A 19,092-nucleotide genomic window follows, 5' to 3' on the forward strand; every position below is an offset into this window, starting at 1 on the left:
CCATATATTGATTCGTCCTGCTTTGGTTTTTTTACCATTGGATTAAGACTTTTTAAGAATTTTTCCCGCCTCCTGTTTGTCCTGGTTCTGGCCAGGATAGGGTTAATATTTGCATTAACCATGAGGGGGCGTGGCTAGTTCCCAGAGGTTATTCTATACCACCTTACATCATTTTTCAGGGTCAGGGGAAGGGGTCTCTTGCAGTGGGGGTAGTGTGGCGGTGGTTCAGGTATTACTGGGTGCATGTGCTGAGCAATCGTGTGATTCTTGTTCACTTTTATTTATTAGTATTGTGGCTGTTACTGTTTTCTTATTTAATTGCTGTAATTTCCAGTAAATTGTTCTTATCTCAGCCTGTGATCTTTACCTTTATGCCTCCAGTTCTCTTCTCCAGCCACCCACTTAGCAGAAGAGAAGGGGGCAGTGAATGAGCAGTGCATGGTTTGGAGTGTTTCAGTGGGAGCAAGAAATTGGGGAATACCATTACTAAATCACAGCACCATTTCACTTTGAGATGTGATACTGAAGCGAATAATATCACATTGTGTCACATTGCTGCCTGAATGGTCACTGCTTCTGTGGTTGCTCACTGCAATTCGAGGACTCTCCTTAATGAAGCTGGAAACTTGCACTTCGCACAAAATTAATACAACTTCTGTTTGTTGGCAGACTGCATTGTATACTATTCAGATTTCTCCTCCTCCCTGTGGCTTCTTCCCACCCCTCATGTCCCCGTACTTACTTCCCTTTTGAGCTCTATTTGGAGCCACAGAATCACAGAATAAGCTGAGTTGGACAGGGCCTGTAAGGATCATGTAAATGTATCATGACTCCTAGCCCTGCACAGCACCATTCCCAAAAATCAAGCCATGTGCCTGAGAGTATTCCCCAAATGCTTCTTGAACTCTCTCAGGCCTGGTGCTGTGACCACTTCCCTGGGGAGCCTGTTCCAGTGCCTAAACACCCTCTGGGGTGAAAAACCTTTTTCTAATATCCAGCCCAAACCTCCCCTGACACAACTTCAGGCCATTCCCTCGGGTCCTGGTACTGGGCACCGCAGAGAAGAGATCAGTGTCTGCCTCTCCTCTTCCCCTCATGAGGAAATTGTAGACTGTAATGATGATGCTTTTCATGTCATTGGTGTTACCATTGTGTTGCTCCATATCAGTTTCAGTTACTGTAGAAACATGATGCTAAATTTATTCAAGATATAGTTGGAATTAAATTTTCTCTTAATTGGTTTTGAATTAGAACAGCTCCCAGGGTCGTTTCCAGCCTGACTTAGAATATAGTTCTGTCACATGTTTGTCTTTCCAAATTAAATTTTTTTGTCTTCCTGTTTCTCTGCAACCTACCTAGTATATTACAAGTAAGTAATTTTCTAGACATTTGGAAGAACTGTCTAGTACATGATAACTTCTTGTTTACTGACCTGTTTTTCTCATACTCTCTTAAGGCACAAGCTACTTTTTCTTTTTTTTTTGCTAGAGGCATTTGCTATTATGAAATCTTTGAAATTGCATGGAAAACCCTCTAAACAGTGCTTCCTTTTCATGATCTCTTAACTTTTGATATCATGTTTGTAACCTGAACTTTGTCAGGTCTCTGTAATCCTACATTTCAGATGGGAATGAAGGGGGCTTCTGCACTAGAAACAGTTAGCTTGAATGTATTTTTGGGGAGTGCCTTCTGTGGCAATTCCCATGACTGTTTTCCCTTGCATGTTTGCAAGGATGTCTTTATCCAGCCTTAGTGAATGGAGCACTGCATTTCCCTCATTGACCTACTTCTTCTTTTCAAAGAGGGTAGGATAGGAAGGGAGACGTTGCTCTGCAAGGTTCATGGTTATGTATGAAGTATTTCTGTCCTTCAGAGTAGAATTTATGCCAAATTTTTCACCATGACCTTCTTTGTTCTCCCTCATCAAAAAGCTGTTCATTATTAGCAGAACTGCCTTAAAACAATTGGTATTTCTTACAATACGAGAAATGGTCTAACTTCTGGTTTTGTGAATATGGGACTGACAGGAACTACTTGGATCACTGTCAAATATTGTTGGGTTTTTGGGGTTTTTTATTGATGTGTCTGCATGTTATTATGTTGTATTTAGGTTAGAAATGTAATGAGAAGCATATTGACATATATTAACTAGGCAGATGTTAGGGAAAAATGCTAATAAGTCTGAAATATTTCTCGTAAAGGTATCATTATAGCTTGCAAATATTTCCTTGAGAAGAAAATTTGCATGGGGGCAGATCTGTAGCTGACATCTTGAATCTGTTTATTCCCTCCTTTCCATGCTTTTAATTTAGCTTGTTTTAACTGCACTGCAACAGTTTTGATTTTGTAAGATTACTTTTTCATCCAGTTTTACAATTTTGTAAGTAAATAAGTAAATACATCTCAATACTTTCAGTTTAGCAGGAGTATAAGAGTTACCAGCAATCTCTGACAGGGTGATATGGTACTCTTGTGGTGTGGATTGGGACAGTAATTTCTTGCAAATTGCTTGCCTTTAAGAGTAGTACTAAAAATTTAACATCTCTTCTCAGTGTCTGTTAAAGGTATTTATGTACTTGTACCACAGATACCAGTGCAGTATGTGAAGTAGAGTCCTGTCGCAATAAATTCGGTCAGTACAGGTGTGAGTCACTATAAAACTGAGAAATGCATGTATTTTAAATTTCATTCTATATTTTTGGTGTAGAGGTGGATGTTGGTCTGAACTAGGTAGTATTTTTTTTTCTTTTATTTTTTTTTCCTTTTCCTTTACGGCTATTGGCTATTTGCAATCAAGGACTAATAAATTCAGTTTTGGTGGGAATTGATGGATCACTTTGTATGCAAGAAAGAAAGGGAAAAGTAAAGACAGTCTTCCACTCCCTTGTGGTTTGCTTGAACTGATAATAGCATGCTCTGACATACAGATTTGATTGAAGAAAGTGTATGTAGCATGCTGTTTTCTTTCCATAGCAGCAGTGATTTAAGAACTTCCCCCTCATATTTTCAGTTTTTTATATTGAAGCTTTTTGTTTCAGACATTAAAAAGCACATATAGGTCAAGTAAAGAAGTGTTTGCCAGTACGAACTCTGTGCTAAGCATTCTGGGAGACTGCTTTCTTGCAGCAGCAGAGGATTCTTTGTGGCTGGCAGCAGAAACTGCAGCAGTATCTTTGCAGTTTCCTTTCATCTTTGATTATGTTCTAAGGATCTCTGAATATAGGAGCTCTTTCCATAACCCCTTGGAATATCTTTTCATCTCTGTGGTGAAGTACAGCACATGCTGAAAGCCTCCTATCTTCTACAGCTGAGGTATCCTTTGCTTTCCATCGCCCTCTGATTTTTTGTCTTCAGCGGCTGGATTTTTGGCAGTGTTTGGCTTAAGCAAATAGGATTACATTTCAGTAGCTGATGGTTTCTAGTCAAGGAACATACTAAATGTGGGACATAATGAGGATTGTACAAAGAAATATTTCTGCAAAGCACAGGAAGATTACTCGAGTCGAGCAACGGAAGAAGACATTCTGCAAATGCGATCAGGGCTGCTAGAAATGCAAAATTCAACAGATTGGGAATGGGTTGCACGACAAGTGTGATTTTGTTTAAAGGTATTCGTACAGTTTTTGAGAGAAACTGTGGTTATATATGCAAACAGCAAGGGGAAAACAATGCCCTTGAATACACAGCATTCAGCTTGCCAGATGAAGATTCAGAAATATTGATTCATTCATTCCTGGTAAATAAAACTTGTTTCATTAATAATTTTATCTGCTAATTGAAAGCTAAATTAAAAACAGAATAGCATGTTTATTTAACATCTGCTATGTACAGACATGGATATATATCTTGTCCTGATATTGTAGGATATTAGTGCATGTATGTGGCATGTTATGTATGTGTGCATGCAGCTGTAGTGTTAAAGCTTAAGATTCATGTTCCTTATATCATTTAGATTTGTATTGATAGCTCTGAAGAGTTTCCACTCTGTAATTGTTTTAGAAGATTGTCTGCTGTTAGATCTTTCTAAACATACTCTTGGAATGTATTTGGCACTTTGGCTGAGGAACAACTGATGATTATGTTATTTGAAAAAACTAAGGAAGGCATTGTTGAGGAAACAGTAACCCAGCATTTAAGGTTTTTTTTTTTTCTTATGGATTTGAGTGTTTTTTTTTTTCTCTGAAACTATTTAACTGTTCTATTTCTGTTTAACTTACTGAAAGGGATACAGGAGCATTCTAGAAGAAAAAAAAAATGGTTAAAGGGAGCAATAGCTGTTTCCTGAACCTGCTTTGCTCTCAAAGGCTTTTTGGGTGTTTCCTGATGTAAAGAAGCCAGGCTTTAAAGTGAGACTGTGGTCTTTGTACCCCCCAGGTTAATGACGTGTTTGTGCGTCAGGTGTATTACATTTAGGCTTGAGGGGGTGGAATTGGAGGGGATAACTAATGTGCACAGCTTGCTTCACAATTGGGCTAGTTAAGGATTTACATATTAATTTGAAACAATTTGAGTTTACTTGCTAATTGCTTTGTCACTGGCTCGGTAGTTGGGATAAGAGGGGCGTGGTACACTGAAATAGCTGGACAGATTTTGACAAGCTTGTATCTTGCTGGCGTACCCATGCTGTGCAATTGCAGCTATGGAAACTCTCTAGAAATTTCACAAAGCTTTGTTGCCTTTGTGCTGCTCAGGCCCCTTTTTTGCTGAACTGAAATATAAGGGGAAAAAAAGGTGTGTGGTTGCACATGTGTATCTATGTATATACACGTGTATATGTGTGCACGGATATATGTGTATTTCTATACATGGATACACACACAAGCTTCTAGGAAAGAACACAGAATAATCTCAGCTGTCTTCATGCTTAAAATAACTTATAGTATGTATATTACCCTTCATGATAGTATTGCATTTGCTTAATATGGTTTGATATTAAAAATAAAATGGCTTCCTCTGGGTATTAGGAGACTTTTTACACTGTTAGCAATTTTTAAATTAGACTCATACAGAAGATTGTTAGAAATTTGTTAAATTCTGTGTAATGAACACTTTCAGTAACTTTTGTAACCCATTGAATTTAAGACCTAACACCCTTACTGGCCTGGAATTCTATGTATAGTTAGGCGAGTGAAAGAAGAAATACTTCCTTTTTTTTTAATATAATAGGAATTACTGTAACTTGGAGAACACAGTGACATTTTTTGTATATTTTTCTACTTTGTTTCACATGGTACTGTTCCAGCAATAATTTTTCTTTAATTTAGTCCTACAGAATTGGTACAAACCAGCAAGATTAAGCTCAAAATATGCTTCACCTGCCATTTACAACTTACAACGAGAAGTTCCACATCTGTCTCTTAGGGGGTTGGATTTTTTTCAACTTCAAGATGTCTAGATATTTTAAACAATGATATTATTTTTTAAATTTGTCTGTATGGCTTTGTTAACTTGGTTTAACTGGAAGTAGTGGATCAAGATAAGATATTTTCCTGGGAAAAATACCTGAAGGTTAGTATGGGGGAGTATGTGGAATCAAGGGGTCAGCATGACTTCCTGTTCATTGTACTGGACCAGTGAAGTCCATAAGAATAAAAGTCAGGGTTTTACAAGAAAAAACCAGGCTTTGTTTAAAGGTCATGCTCTGGATAATCAGAGCTGGCACTGGCTATTGCTTTCTTAGGTGTTGTCTGAGGCTGGGAGCAGTTGCTACCGACTTACCCCTGAAGAGTGGAAAGTGGGGTTCTCTGAAGGGTGGGAAGAAGGGGAAAGATACTGCAATCCTGGCAACAGTGACGAGTGATTTTATGGAACTCGTAGAAGTATATAAAACTTACATCTCTTAAATTATATAATGTCTGTACTCTTTGCTATTAAAGCTAGCTTATCTAGCTCTTTCCCTTCCAAAGTGGTGGCTTTCAGGGGGCGAAATTATATTGCTCCTCGCTAGAGAAGCTGTACACTGAGGTGAAGGCTCCAGGTATCTCATCTCTGAAGAGAACCTGCACAGCCAAGACTGAAAGAGTGACACCAAAAGCGGTATCACTTGCTTGTGTTGTTTTTTATTTTGGCGACTGTTGCAACAGATGCAAGTGGGTGTGTGGTTTCACCTCTTTGTCTGTGTTGTAACATGTATCTGAGCTGCAATGTCTTAGCTTAGCCTATTTGTCTGTACCTTCTCTCAGGTCTATTTAGCCACTTTGGATCAAATATCTCCTGATACAGAGCTATTGTCAAAACACCGGTGAATTTCAGGGAGTTCTTTAATTTACCAATATATTGATCCTCTTGTAAAATCAGTGTTGAAAACCTGTGAATAGGAAACTCTCAGGAAGTAGCTCCCTTTAAGGAAAAATCACCTCTTCTGAGAAGAAAGTAAGGAGGCAGAGGCAGTTGATTTAGCATATGTTTTTCTTATTTCCCCTTTAACCCAGATGTCAGGAGGTTAAATCTAAAGTCTAGTTAAATCTAATTACAGTTTTATCTTAAAAGGGCCTGCTCTTTTGATTGCTTACAGGAAAGATAAAGCCCCTATGAGAATGTCTTCTCAAGCATACAGTTTATTTTTGTCCATTTCATGTCATTCAAACTTGCAATGAAAATGCTGTATCTTAACTTCAGGAACATTTCTAACCTATAACTTTGTATTGCTAGAACACAGGATCTTGTAGGGTCTTAGGTCCACATGGATAAACATCTTCATTTTAATAAAGGATTATAAATTTAGTTTGAGATGCTGTTAAAAGTTGCATCAAAAATAATGAAATTATATTTTCCCCAAATGCCCATCTTGGGCGTATTTATTTTTGGCAAATGTTGAGAAAACATTTTAATGTGCTTAATTTTGTAGTAAGTTGAAGGATCTAGTTTCAGAATACTAGCTTGTATGCTCATCTACTTAGTTTGTCTTAATTTTCCTGTGTTTTTTTTAAGATTTATTTTCAGAATGATATTACATGTTATTTCTTTTTCTATTCAAATTCCTTTTTTTTTTTTTTGTTATCACTGTATCAGCAATCATTACCTCAGTGTCAAATGTTAATGTACAAGTTAGATCCTAAACAACTGTTTTGGGTGGTTGACAAAGGTGGAAAATGAGCAAGGGTGAATGATGTGGTGATAATAGAACTAGCAACATTTAAAAAGTTTGAGGTTTGCTAACAAGCCACTTGAAGTATTCAGTGATGAAGGAAGCTGGGCTGAGTGTGCCACCAGCACCTATGGAAGAATTAGAAAATTCTGAAGGGAGACAGACTGGGCTGAAGGACATTAACTTTTTTATTATATATTTGTCTGAAAATTGCAGAAAACAACCTTTTTTTCCATGTTTGAAATGCTGTCTGCTCAGTTTGCTTCTAATGGCCTATTCAGCGCTGCCATTTCTCTCGTTAAGCTTTAGAACCTTGTAGTTTGGTAAACCTACTTAAGGTAGTATGATAGCTGTAGCTTGTGCAAGATGGGGCCTAATAATTTTAAGTAGTCTTTACATTTATTGTGTCTGATATGGAAAATATCTGATACTTAAACTGTGCTTACACAATTTCAGAGGAGAAATGCGGGGCATTTTGAAATAGTACATGTACAGCTTTTAATAGGGTAGATTTAGGTATTGGCTGGAAACAGAGCCTGCTACATTTTAGTAGCTGTAGTTTCTTAGTCTGTGTCACCAGTTTACTTGATAGCAGTGTCATCACTAGGTGTTCCTGAGTTTTTTGGTGACTGCTTTTCCTGTGCTGCTCATGAGTCATTTGGTTTATTAATAAACTGTGACATCTTTAAGATATACCAAAGTCTGGGCATGTGGGAAGATTGACTAATGACAGCAGTGAGCTACATCATTCTGGAAATAACTCCACAGAAGACATTCAAGTTGCAGATATTTTGATTTCAAAGTAAACTGCATATGTGTAATTATTTTAAAGGAGTCTCCTTAATTTAACATGTGTTGTGTTTTAAATAAATCTTAAAGCCTTAAATAGCTTAGGTGTGTTCTTGCTGTCTGAATTTGCAAATTAATATCAACTTGTTTGTACGAGGTAGAAAGTCTAATAGAGATAAAGTAGAAATATATAAAGGAGAGAGTCCTAAGGAAGAAATTGTGCTGAGTAAGTGGAAGTTGTTTTATTTTAATATGCTTAAACAGCTTATGCAGCAATTCTGTAATGGTGTGTCGACAATTTGTATGGGTTAGTCTGTTGTTACGTTCTCATAACTTGCTTCAACTTGTAACTGTATTATGAGTGGCTTTTATTCATCAGCAACGGGAACATTAGGCTTCATTAGGCTTCTTAATAAGGAAGAAACAGATATGTATAAGTACAGCATCTAACTGTTCCATGGGGTTTTTTTCAGGGGTCACTTGAATTAGAGCACTTCTTTTAACTCCTTTCATCTTACTGCTCTGGCTGAATAAAAACCTGGCATCTGATGTGCTGACTTGTAGTTTTGGCTGAATCTCCCAACAGTTTCTGTAGACTTCTTTTGTTTTGATTAGATTCCTATGGGAAGAATACTTGAATGTCCATCTCCTTATATCCCTCTGCCCTCTCAGCAGGGGAAATTGCAGCACATATTCACCAAGTGCGTAGTACCTACATCAAGTACACGTCTTTGAAAGATGCATGAGAGGACTATGAGAACCAGGCTGGCAGGCACTGAGTGCACTGGCATGCAGAAGATAAGATTAAGCATTTTATCTTCAGGAAAAATGTCTTTAGGCCTGGGGATAAAATCAGGGTAGTTGCTCAAGTCTACATGCATAAACCGTTGTTCATCTATGACAGTATAGGTTGGACTGGCACAGAAAGATATCCAACCCAAAAGTATGGCACCAGTTTACAGCCAGGTGGGAAACATGTTCCCTTCGAATGTAGCAGCAGGGAATCTTGGGGGAGCAGGATATCTTGTGCTGAAAGAAATCAAAATGTCTGGAGCTAAAAAAACCCCAAAGAACCACACAACCCTATCAAACAACAAAAAAACCCTACAAACCCAAACAAAAAAACCCCAAACCACCCTAAAAACTTAGATGCCATTAAAAAAACTCCTGAACTTCCCCCTCTGTAAAGTTTTATATGGTCTTAAGGAGTGCGAAGACTTCTGTGGTGGAGAAGCTGCATGGGTAGGGCTTTTAAGACTGGAGTCTAGACTTAATGAGCACATGGAAAGGAGTTGACTTCTCTGCTCCTCTTTCTCAGTACTTTTATCCACTTCCTTTAGAAATAGCCTGAAGTGCTCATTTGAGTCATCTACAGATGCAGGTACCCTATTCTTCATGAAATTAAATGCAATTAAAGTAAATCATAGACTTACGGAATTGTTTGGGTTGGAAGGGGCCTTAAAGATCATCTAGTTCCAACCTCCCTGCCCTGGGCAGGGACACCTTCCACTAGGCCAGGTTATTCAGAGCCCCATCCAACCCAGCCTTGAACACCTCCAGGAGTGGAGCATCCACAACTTGTCTGGGCAACCTGTGCCAGTGCCTCACCACCACCCTCACATTAGTGAATTTCTTCCTAATATCTCATCTACACCAACCCTCCTTCAATATAAAGCACATTCTCCTTTGTCCTTTCACTACAGGCTCTTGTAAAAAGTCCCTCTCCAGCTCTATCATCGGCCACTTTTAGGTACTGGAAAGCTGCTCTAAGGTCTCCCCGGAGCCTTCTCTTCTCCAGGCTGAACAATCCCAATTCTCCAAGTCTGTCAGAGGAGAGGTGGTTCAGCACTGTGACCCTACTCTGGACCCACTCAACAGGTGGGTCTTGGGCTGAAGACCCAAAGCTGGGAGCCACCTGCTAACTCTTGCAGTGTTCTTGTTTCTTAAAACTCTCCAGGGTGAAGTCCAAGACACTTCTGTATTTCAGTTGAGGGGCAAACAAAAGTGTACTCTTACTTCAGCCCAATGAGAGAGGTGAATTAACATTCTCCTCTAGGAGCAAATTGTTCCTGGAAAAAGTTATGTAAGATTGGTGCTACACAGTGGGAAGACTTCCCCCTCAGGCTTGGTTGGCACAGAACCACTTCCATTTGAGAGATCTTCAGACCTTGGGGGTTTGATTCACTTTTTGTGTGTCTGTTCTGTCCTCTTAGTTTCTGATAGTCATAAGGTCCTGTCCAGTTAAGAAAAAAGCCATCTTTGGTCCAATACTGTTCTCACAGTCAGTCTGCTTGTGTCTGTCCTGTCTATAAGGAGATATGTCAGAACCATAGCTAATTCAGAAGTGCAGTTTTAATCTTGAAGTCTCCTATACTAAATTCTACTGTTTTCTTTTTTTTTTTCCCCTGTGACCTTAAGGAAGTCAGGTTTTCCCTGAAAACAGATACATGCCTACTAAGATGGTGATGCCTTGAGAGGCAACCTAAAAACAGAGACTAGACAGGAGTAAGGGAATAAAGGTAGATATTTATTTGAAAGGCCTTCAAAGGTACACCCTGGGGAGCCAGAGGCTACTGCCAAGATGGACCCCAAGATGGACGACAGGTCACGAGTTCTTCACACTTTTATATGTTTGGTTCATTTGCATATCAGCACAAATTCTCCAATTAAAGCTTCAGTTAATGATGTAGTTTCCCCAAGCTTGCCCCCCTTTCAGAAGCTTTTGTTTTATACTTTTTGGGTGTAGGATGGTCTGGGTGTCCTTGGAGAGCAGGCCTGGAGAGGCTTTGTTATGTCTACCTAGCATGAGAGAGCAGAAGTGAACAAGCTACAAGAAACTTCATAATTACACACTAGGCAGTACAGGATTTGAAAAACATAAAAGTTAAAACCTAAGGCATCAATAGTATGAAATTTATTGCATCACAAGTTGATACCTCATATATAGTACTATGCAAATATGTGACATGAACAAAATTTAATCTGTATTTTGTTTAGCTCTGCTGTGATTTTACACTTGTTTTGGTTTTTATTTGTCACAATGTAAGAGTGTCCAAACTGAGGTACTGTATCTTGTGTATCAGATAATCTGTGTACTTGAGAAATAAGGAGATATGCCATGTTCGTGTTAACAATTTTAGCCAAATTTTTATTCTGTGAAATAAAGCTTTTAAAAAATGCAGTGTGCAGAATCACTATGGATCCAATAGAGACGCTCACTGGGAGAATCCTTTAACTTTATACTGCTACTAAAAGAAAGGTTTTTTATTCCAGCTTCTTGAGTGGTACTACAAGACCTGTACATTGGTGTTATCTTTTTTCATCAATGCAACCTACTCATGATCTAGATCTCTTCTGTGCAGTATTTCGGCATCTCTGTCCTATGCAGGCTACTTAACTCTCTCCCTAGAAATAATGTTTAGAGAGTAATTTTACCTGCAATGCAAAATTTAAGATTGTATCATTCATACTGACTTAGAGATACCTCTGCAAAGAGGGGTTGTTGTTCTCCCTGTTACAAAATAGGCTTCTTTCTTGCTTTACCAAAGAAAGTGAACATGAAAAGTTGCATAATATGTAGCACACTCATATCTGTGTCTTATGCATTTTCTTTTTGCATCTCTGTTTCCAGCCAAGAATGTTCTCCTTATTGGTGGGACTGCAAATTACACATTTGCAGTGTTTGCCATAGAAGGAGTCTTCCTAACTGAGTTTTGTATGACTTCTTCTTTCATCTCAGTGTAGAGTGGATGGCAGGGAATTGCCAGGTGACTTGCATGCTGCATTCCATCTGCTATCAGCCTTTCACTTGAACTTGTGAATATGTTCTTGCAGGGAAGCGCATATCTGTTGGTCACTCATGAAACTTGGCAGCATTAAGATACATATAGCTGCAACACTGAATCTTCCACTGACTTGTGAAATGTTAACCTTGAATACAGCTGCAAGGCAGGCTGCCAAGTGTGGGAGGGCAGTGCTGGAATATCTTGTACTAATACAGATGAGAGCAAGAAGTACTGGCTTTTAATGTCCTTGTCATTCTGCTAAAGTGGGTCCATATTTTCAGATGAGCTACTGCCTTAAAAATCCAGCCCAAACCAAAAACCAACCAACCAAAAATCCCAATCCCCAAAGCTCTAACAAAACAAAGCATCAACCCCCCAGTTATCCGTCCTTCCATAATTCCAGTTATCCATCCTTCTTATTTTTTAATTACTTTTTGAGAGATTCTGTGAGTTGCCAGGAAATTTAAAGCCACAAAGGAGTAGAGAACAGGTGTAGGGTTTTAGTAAATAATATCAAATCCTTCTGTTTTCCAATATACAGGACATGCATACCTACAGTAATATACAGTAATCCTCTACTCTTGCTCTCCCCCCACCAGCTGCTCCAGGTTAAGGACAGTTCTTTCCCTAGAAAAGCTTACAGAGCCAAGTTTGATGGCTGTAATTACAGGTAGTAGGTTTAGTGATCTTGATGCCGACTTTAAGCAGGACTTGAAGCAAAAGAAGGGCCATTAAATCCAACTACTCAGATTTTAGGTTGTTCCTACAGGGAGGCTAGGTAGTCATCTTTTCTTCCATTAAAGTTCAAAGAAAATTCTCATATGCTGCCTGTTCCCTTACCATCATTCACTTTTTATTATGTGATATTGTGCATTAGCTAAGTAAGTTCTTAAAGGGAAAAGTGATTTGAAAGAATAAGAGTCCATGTGAGGAACTTGTCCTTTGGGCATCAAATTGGCTGGATGAATCACTGGGGTATGCCAGAAATACTGAGAACTTTGTAATCCTGAGAACCTAGGTAATTTTGTAATTACTTAGGCTGTTCCTTAGGAGTATATGATGCAAGAAGGGAGCCAAATATTTGGCTGTTGGAAGTGGTGTGAAAACTACTGTTTTTGAATGTACCATGTGAAGTCCTTCGAGCCACCATGTTTGTAAAAAGATGAATTGCATTGTTTCCATAATAATGTGAGTTATTTTGCAGATAGGTCTCTAGCTAGTAATTTGCCACAGTTTTGGGAGCCGTGTTGGAAATACAGTCAACTTTTGTACAGAGACATTTTTTGTGTGTGCGCTGTTTTCCTGGATTTTCTGTTGATCTTTATTGAGGTAACTGGTTGATGCAACAAATTGAGTACTTTTTTGTTACTCTTTTTTTTTTTTTTTTTTTTTTTAAATTGCAGTTAAGGAGGTTAAAACTACAGGTCATGTAACAAGATGATAATTTTCATCGTGTCTTAAAGTTCTGGTGTTCATCTTTCACTTTCTGAATCTTAATGTGTTATTGGTAAATTGTTTCAATACACTATTAAAGTAGCTTAAGTCTTTTGACTGTGTGATGCCTGGATAAGCAATATCTCTTGGGATTTTGTTTGTTTGGTTTGCTTTGATATTTTTGCCATGGTTTTTTGTTTGTTTGTTTTTCCCCTAAGTATTTTTAAATTAATTAAATTCTTGAGGTAATCACTAAGTCCTCAGCAGAAAATAAATGCTGGAAGTACACATCAATTTGGCAGTTAAGGTCTATTTCATGCAGGATACAGTTCCAGAGGTACTACCTCACACTTTGGTTTTTGTTTAATAAAAGGACCTCTTCTAATGGTATAGCCATGTTAATGAAATGCAAGCTAGAAATTACATTTGTCATTCAGTAAGGAAAAATAGCTGTATCTTTAAACTGATGTTATAAAAATGTTAGCCTGTTGGCTTTCTTTTGTTCCTCATCATGTTTAGAGAAGAATAGGAAGAATGTCAATGAAAGAAAATCACATTTATACTATGAATTAAATATGAATACGAATTAAAGTAATCCAGATGCATTCAAGAGAAGTACCTGACCAGGGTAAAATAATGTTGCCATTTAGAAGAAGAATCCTTTGTTAAATTAAGGAGAAGAAATATTATTTAAAACGTATATAATTTCTAAGTCTTTATTAGTGTGAGTGTTCACAAATGCCTTTTGCATAATAAGGTTGTGCATTTCTGGTTGCAGTTAAGTATAATTGCAGACCATCTCAATGAAACAAATTCCTGTTTGGCAGCTGCATCCTCAAGTAATGGTGTAATTTAGTCTAAGCTGTTCTGTGCTTCCGTTCTCTGAAAACAAAAGGGGCTGGTGCAAAATAAAAAGTGTAACTAAATGTACTTGAACTATTGTCTACCTTGCTTTACACAGGAAGATCTGTTTTGTAAATTTGACTAAACCGCTGGTTTCCTTCTTAACTCTTAATGAAGCTTCATAAAGTACTGTTTTCTGGAGTTTGGTGTCTCAGTATGAGAGAGGCAGCTTAAAAAGTACATAGATTGAACTTGTATTTCCTGGAGAAAAAGACAGAAATATAATAAATCATTATTGTCTGAAGTAAAATATTATTTTTTTCTGTCCACTCTTTAGAAATGTACTTGCATTGTGGATGGGATGGACAAACTCAGGCTCAATTTCAGGATTGCAGGCTGAAATAGCAGCATGTTGTGCAAGTGTGAGAGTGGAGAGAAGGGGATATCAACATCTTATGTTAGGTTTGAAGAATAAGAAACCTTGCCTGAAGTTGTGCCTTCTTAAAAATACTAGCAATAGAGGAGGATATTTGTGTTTCTCCACAACTTCATCTGCTTTCTGCAGTTTAAGGTGACTTTCTCTTCTATTAGAGAACAGATAAAAGTTCATGCCAAGTTAAATTTAGGATGTGAGTTATATTGAAGTGAGATAACTAACTGTCCTGAGAGAATTGAGAATTGAATGAAGGTAGTGGCTTACTTTCCACAGCTGTCTGGTTCCTTACTGGACAGAGTGTTTAAAATAGGGATGTGCTTCTCTGGGGAGTTGAATTTTCTCTCAGATGTATTTTTGGTTGGTAAGTACAGCTACTGAGGTTTGTGAACTTGGAGGTTGCAACTCATTAGTGTTAAAAAGAAACAAAGGGAAAACCAAAATATTCCTCTCAAAACCTGGAAAAAACTGCTCATCACAGTTCACTTTTATTTTCATGGGGAATCTAGCATATGCTAAAACTACTGGGTGGGGAAGTCGGAGTAGTCAAACCTTAAAAATTCCAAAAATGTCAGGTAGGTTGCATACAAAATAGCTTTGCAATTGCACAGAAATGATTCCAAAAAAATTGCTACTTCTTATTTTACCACTGTACGTGTGTGCTGAACAGCGTCTGTAAGCAGTGGTATAGTAAGAGAGTAGTTGGGTCAAAAAAGCAAAGTTGAAGCATGACTTGAGTTTGTGTTGTAATTAAGGACAGGAATGAAGATAGCAACCACTGAGAACTGTTGTAGCCTGGATATCTGGAGGCCAAGAGACACTTGTACAAAGTGTTCATAAGACAAGGGAGACATCCTGCAGGTTCTGTACTGGCCAAAGGCAGTGAGTGATGGCTGGCTGGTCTTCATGGCTGCAGGACTGAGGTTCCCTCAAGTGTCTTCTCTTAAAATGTGTGAAGATTTTGTTGCATTGTCTTCTCTGTGATTTTGGATGCTGATCAGTGATGGATGCCTACAGTGTTGAAGGGTTGTGAGGAGTGAGTAATGAGCACAAATAATGTGCAATACAGCAGTGAGCTAGCTGGCTGAAGAGAGCAAAGAGGCAGAGGGGTACTGGTAGTTGAAGAGTTAAGTGCAAAAGGGTTAAAGGTATTAAAGTGGTTTTTGAATTTTATTTCAAGTTAGCATCTTTGTAGAGTATGTAAGATTTTTACTGTGAAGGCAATTTGGTGTTAAGCAAAACTTTTAATATGGATTTAGCACTAAGATAAAAAGGTCATGCCCACCCACCCTACACCCAAAAAAGGAGCAATGTATCAGTTCAGGCATTGGTCATGGAGAATGTCCATGGTTATTGCCTGGTTGTTGATAGCACCCAAGTAAGTGAAATTAATGCAAAAATATTTAAGAACCATAATACTTAGGGTTTTATACTTCTAAAGAGACACAGTTGTCAATAAGTGACTTATTCTTACATTTAAAATATTTTTAAATTACTGAAGCCTTGATTTTCTACATGCTGTAAAAGGCTCAGCCTGTTTTATGTCGTAATTTTAGAGATGTACATTCTCTTTTGTGTTTGACTCACAACCTTAAGGCATTAGAATGGATCCACCTTTTTTTTTCCCTTTTCCCTCCCCAGAGGAATACAGCATGCTTAGGGGCTGGCCTTTGTCTGTCATGCATTCCCACCATAACAGATTTAGCAAACTGCAGCTGAGAAGTTAGACTAGTTTGTACTTTGTGCTGCTTGTGCCAGGGAAAAAGCTTTTGTTTTCACTGGATCACTGGCATGTTGATTAGTTTGATGCCAGAAAGCATACAGTTTTGCTGCTGTCTGTATTTTCAATGAAAGAATGCAGGCAAGAACAAACAGAAATCCTAAGAAAGAGCTTACTGTAGAATCTCCGCAGAAGGGCAAGGATGCAGGTCCTTGTGAAGTGGAAGCGGAGAGTCCTGTGGTTGTGCTGGTAAGAATTCTTTAAACAAGCTGTCTCTTCCCTTTAATAATTCCAGTTCTCTCTGTCAATGAAAAACTGCTTAATCTGATGCTGATGAAAAGTTCCAGCATTCTTACTTGTGAATAATTTGCATTTAGGATTTAGGTTTGGTTCTTTGTGTGTTGTCTGCCTTTTTAATTGATTTTTGTTGTTCTGGTTTACTAGATCTTTGGTTCTCTTTGAGTATGACTTTGGAATTTGGCTTTCAGACTAGCTGCTTTTCAGTCTCTTCTGTGTAGCATAGTTGTACAGCTCTTTGAACCTAGCATGAAAACTACATATGCTTCAAAATACTTTCTAGCACCTCTAGTTTTTAATTGCCCAGCATATCTTCCAATTAATATATATTTGAACTCCCTAAAGTGTATGTGTAACAGTTAAATTTTGCTTAAATGATCAAAGAACTATCTAAATAATTAATGAGTACTTCTGTTAATCTGTGTATCTGTTAAAGGACCTATTTTTTCAATTATTTCACTGCACATTATTTAGGAATTTAAAGTTTTAAAATAGCTTCCAGTGAAGGAAAAGGGAAATTTTCTGTGTGTGAGGGAAATAATCAAATAAGAACTGTTTTGTCTGAAACACTGCTAGACACTTAGTTCTGTTGGAACTTTAGTAGTACAGCAAGAAAACATAGTAAGTGAGCTGTAATGAATCCACCAACTCTCTTCAGAGGATTGTTAAACTAGTACTTATATAGCAGTAGAAAGAAGTACTTTGATAGTTCTTACTAAAATTTCAACTCTATTTACTATTATTTCATGCTTAATTGCTGCTGCTGTTGGTCCTCTTTATTTGTCTGGCTGTAGTTGAAGTTAGTGGGGCGATCCTCAAATTACAGTGTCCCCCCTCTCCCTCTTATTTGAGCTTCACACTGTGCATTTAAGAATTGAACTAAAACATGCTGGCCATCTGTGTTTAGTAATGCTTATCTGTAACTTTTTGGGAATTGTTACTCTATATAACTGAAAGCTTACACGTGTGCTAGTAAGACAAAATTTTTTTTAGTTTTATTCTATTCAGAGAGTTGTTAGTAAAACATGGGGTTTTTTTGGATGGGTGTGTTCTGATTTCTGGTCCAGATTTTCATCAGTACAATATGAGCTAATCTTGTGTGTGCTTTCCTGCCTTTGGACTGTTTAACTTTATTTAGAATTGTTTTTATTCCCCCATGAATGCTCAGAGAGGATATTAGTGTTTCTGCAGATACTTAGGGTAGTGTGGCTAATCAGCAAGGCACATGTACTTATTTAAGAAGAAAAAAAGTATAAAGCAATACTGTGTTTACTTATCACCATTTATGAAGTACCTTCTTGTAATTTTTCAAATACTATTTAATTTAATGTTTGTGAAATAATATACCTCCAGTGTTTGCTCTCATTTTTTCATTTTTAGATGAAGTGCATGCATTCAACACAAAGGTCAATATTTAAAGGGAAGAACATTTAGGTTTTACACAGGTCACATAAAAAATGTCTTCAATGTCATTTCAGTTGCTATTTTGGTATTAATCTGTTTATATATATGTATATACACACAAAAGTGTATATGTAGCATAATTATAGATCCCTTTTGTCTAGTTATTGAGGAAAGCTAGATGAATGGTGCAAGTAACCTGCAGCAAGTGTGCTGCGAAGCAGAAAGCAAAAAGTAAGGCATTATGTTTCATTTCACATTGACATTTGGGTCCATTTTTATTTCACTGGGCTGTGATGTTGCACTACATTTTTACTGGCACAGTGAAGGTAGGTATCCTGTCATTGGTGAAGAGTACAGTATGGTAATAACTAAGACTGACAAAGTTGCTAGTTGCTGTAATGAATTCTAAACAGCAGAATTTCTTGTTTCTTGGGTTAAAAACCTGGGAATTGCATTAGATAGCAATCCTCAAAAGCATGTGGAACAGTAGGCTTCTGGTTTACTCTAGTAATACCTCTCATCGACTATTGTCTAAAACATTCTTTCAGGTGTGGATGTGTTCGTTTTGTGCAATTAGGATGTGATTTGCCTAGCACTCAATAGGTATTCTTTATAAAGATCAGATAGAATCAGCTGTTAGGAAGCAACAGGTTTTTTGTCATATTCATTCATGTCGTATTCATTTAATTATTTTAAATGTAGTTCACTGAGAGTCTTTTGGAGTATTGAGGGGACTAGGTATTTATAACTGGAAGCATCCCATGTGTTATTGAAACATTGTTATTTGATTGAATGCCTTGCCTGAATTAACTTTTCCTGGTTAGGTGGGTAGGTTTACAGAAAGAGTTATCTGCTGCTTTCAGTGCCAGTATGTCAGTATGTGTGCTCTCTTGTGTCCCTGTGATCTGAATTAGATTGTGTCATAACTTTGCTCTTGAGGTTAAAAGCAAGAAGAGCCCATGGAAAAAGCATTTAGATTTTCCAGGTGGTGCCTTGAAACCCTGCTTGGGATGAGCTGCTGTTGTGCTAGCTGTTGTAGAAGTTACTGGATGAGTATGCCTGCTGTCCAGCTGCATTTTGATAGTCAGAGGTAGTAACTGCTTATCAAAATAGACGATGTTTCTGGGAAGTTGGATCATTTGGAGTTCATCTTTCTGCTTGGAAACTTGCTGTCAGTATAAAATGCAATAGTTAAAAGTAAGCTCTAGGATACATAAAATTTCTTGAATTAATTTTTAAAATCTCGACCTGGGCAATTTATTTTATGGTTATTGTGGGACAGTAAAATACAGGGAGCTGT

General features: G+C 37.7%; 1 protein-coding gene across 8 annotated transcripts in view; it reads left to right on the forward strand.

The window, feature by feature from the left end:
* The window catches only part of DOCK9 (dedicator of cytokinesis 9), a 116,896-nt gene that overhangs the window by 15,973 nt on the left and 81,831 nt on the right, over positions 1–19,092 (forward strand). For 4 of the 8 annotated variants that reach the window (XM_069007990.1, XM_069008012.1, XM_069008030.1 and 1 more), the window contains exon 1: positions 16,079–16,340. The exons of the other annotated variants lie outside the window; for them this stretch is intronic. In XM_069007990.1, coding sequence (XP_068864091.1) covers positions 16,227–16,340 — 114 coding nt within the window. In that variant the 5' untranslated portion in view covers positions 16,079–16,226. Of the gene's footprint in view, positions 1–16,078; positions 16,341–19,092 lie in introns of those variants that run through there. 8 annotated transcript variants of the gene reach the window in all.

This window comes from Aphelocoma coerulescens, chromosome 1 (genome assembly GCF_041296385.1).
Source record: "Aphelocoma coerulescens isolate FSJ_1873_10779 chromosome 1, UR_Acoe_1.0, whole genome shotgun sequence".
NCBI classification, from domain to species: Eukaryota; Metazoa; Chordata; class Aves; order Passeriformes; family Corvidae; genus Aphelocoma; species Aphelocoma coerulescens.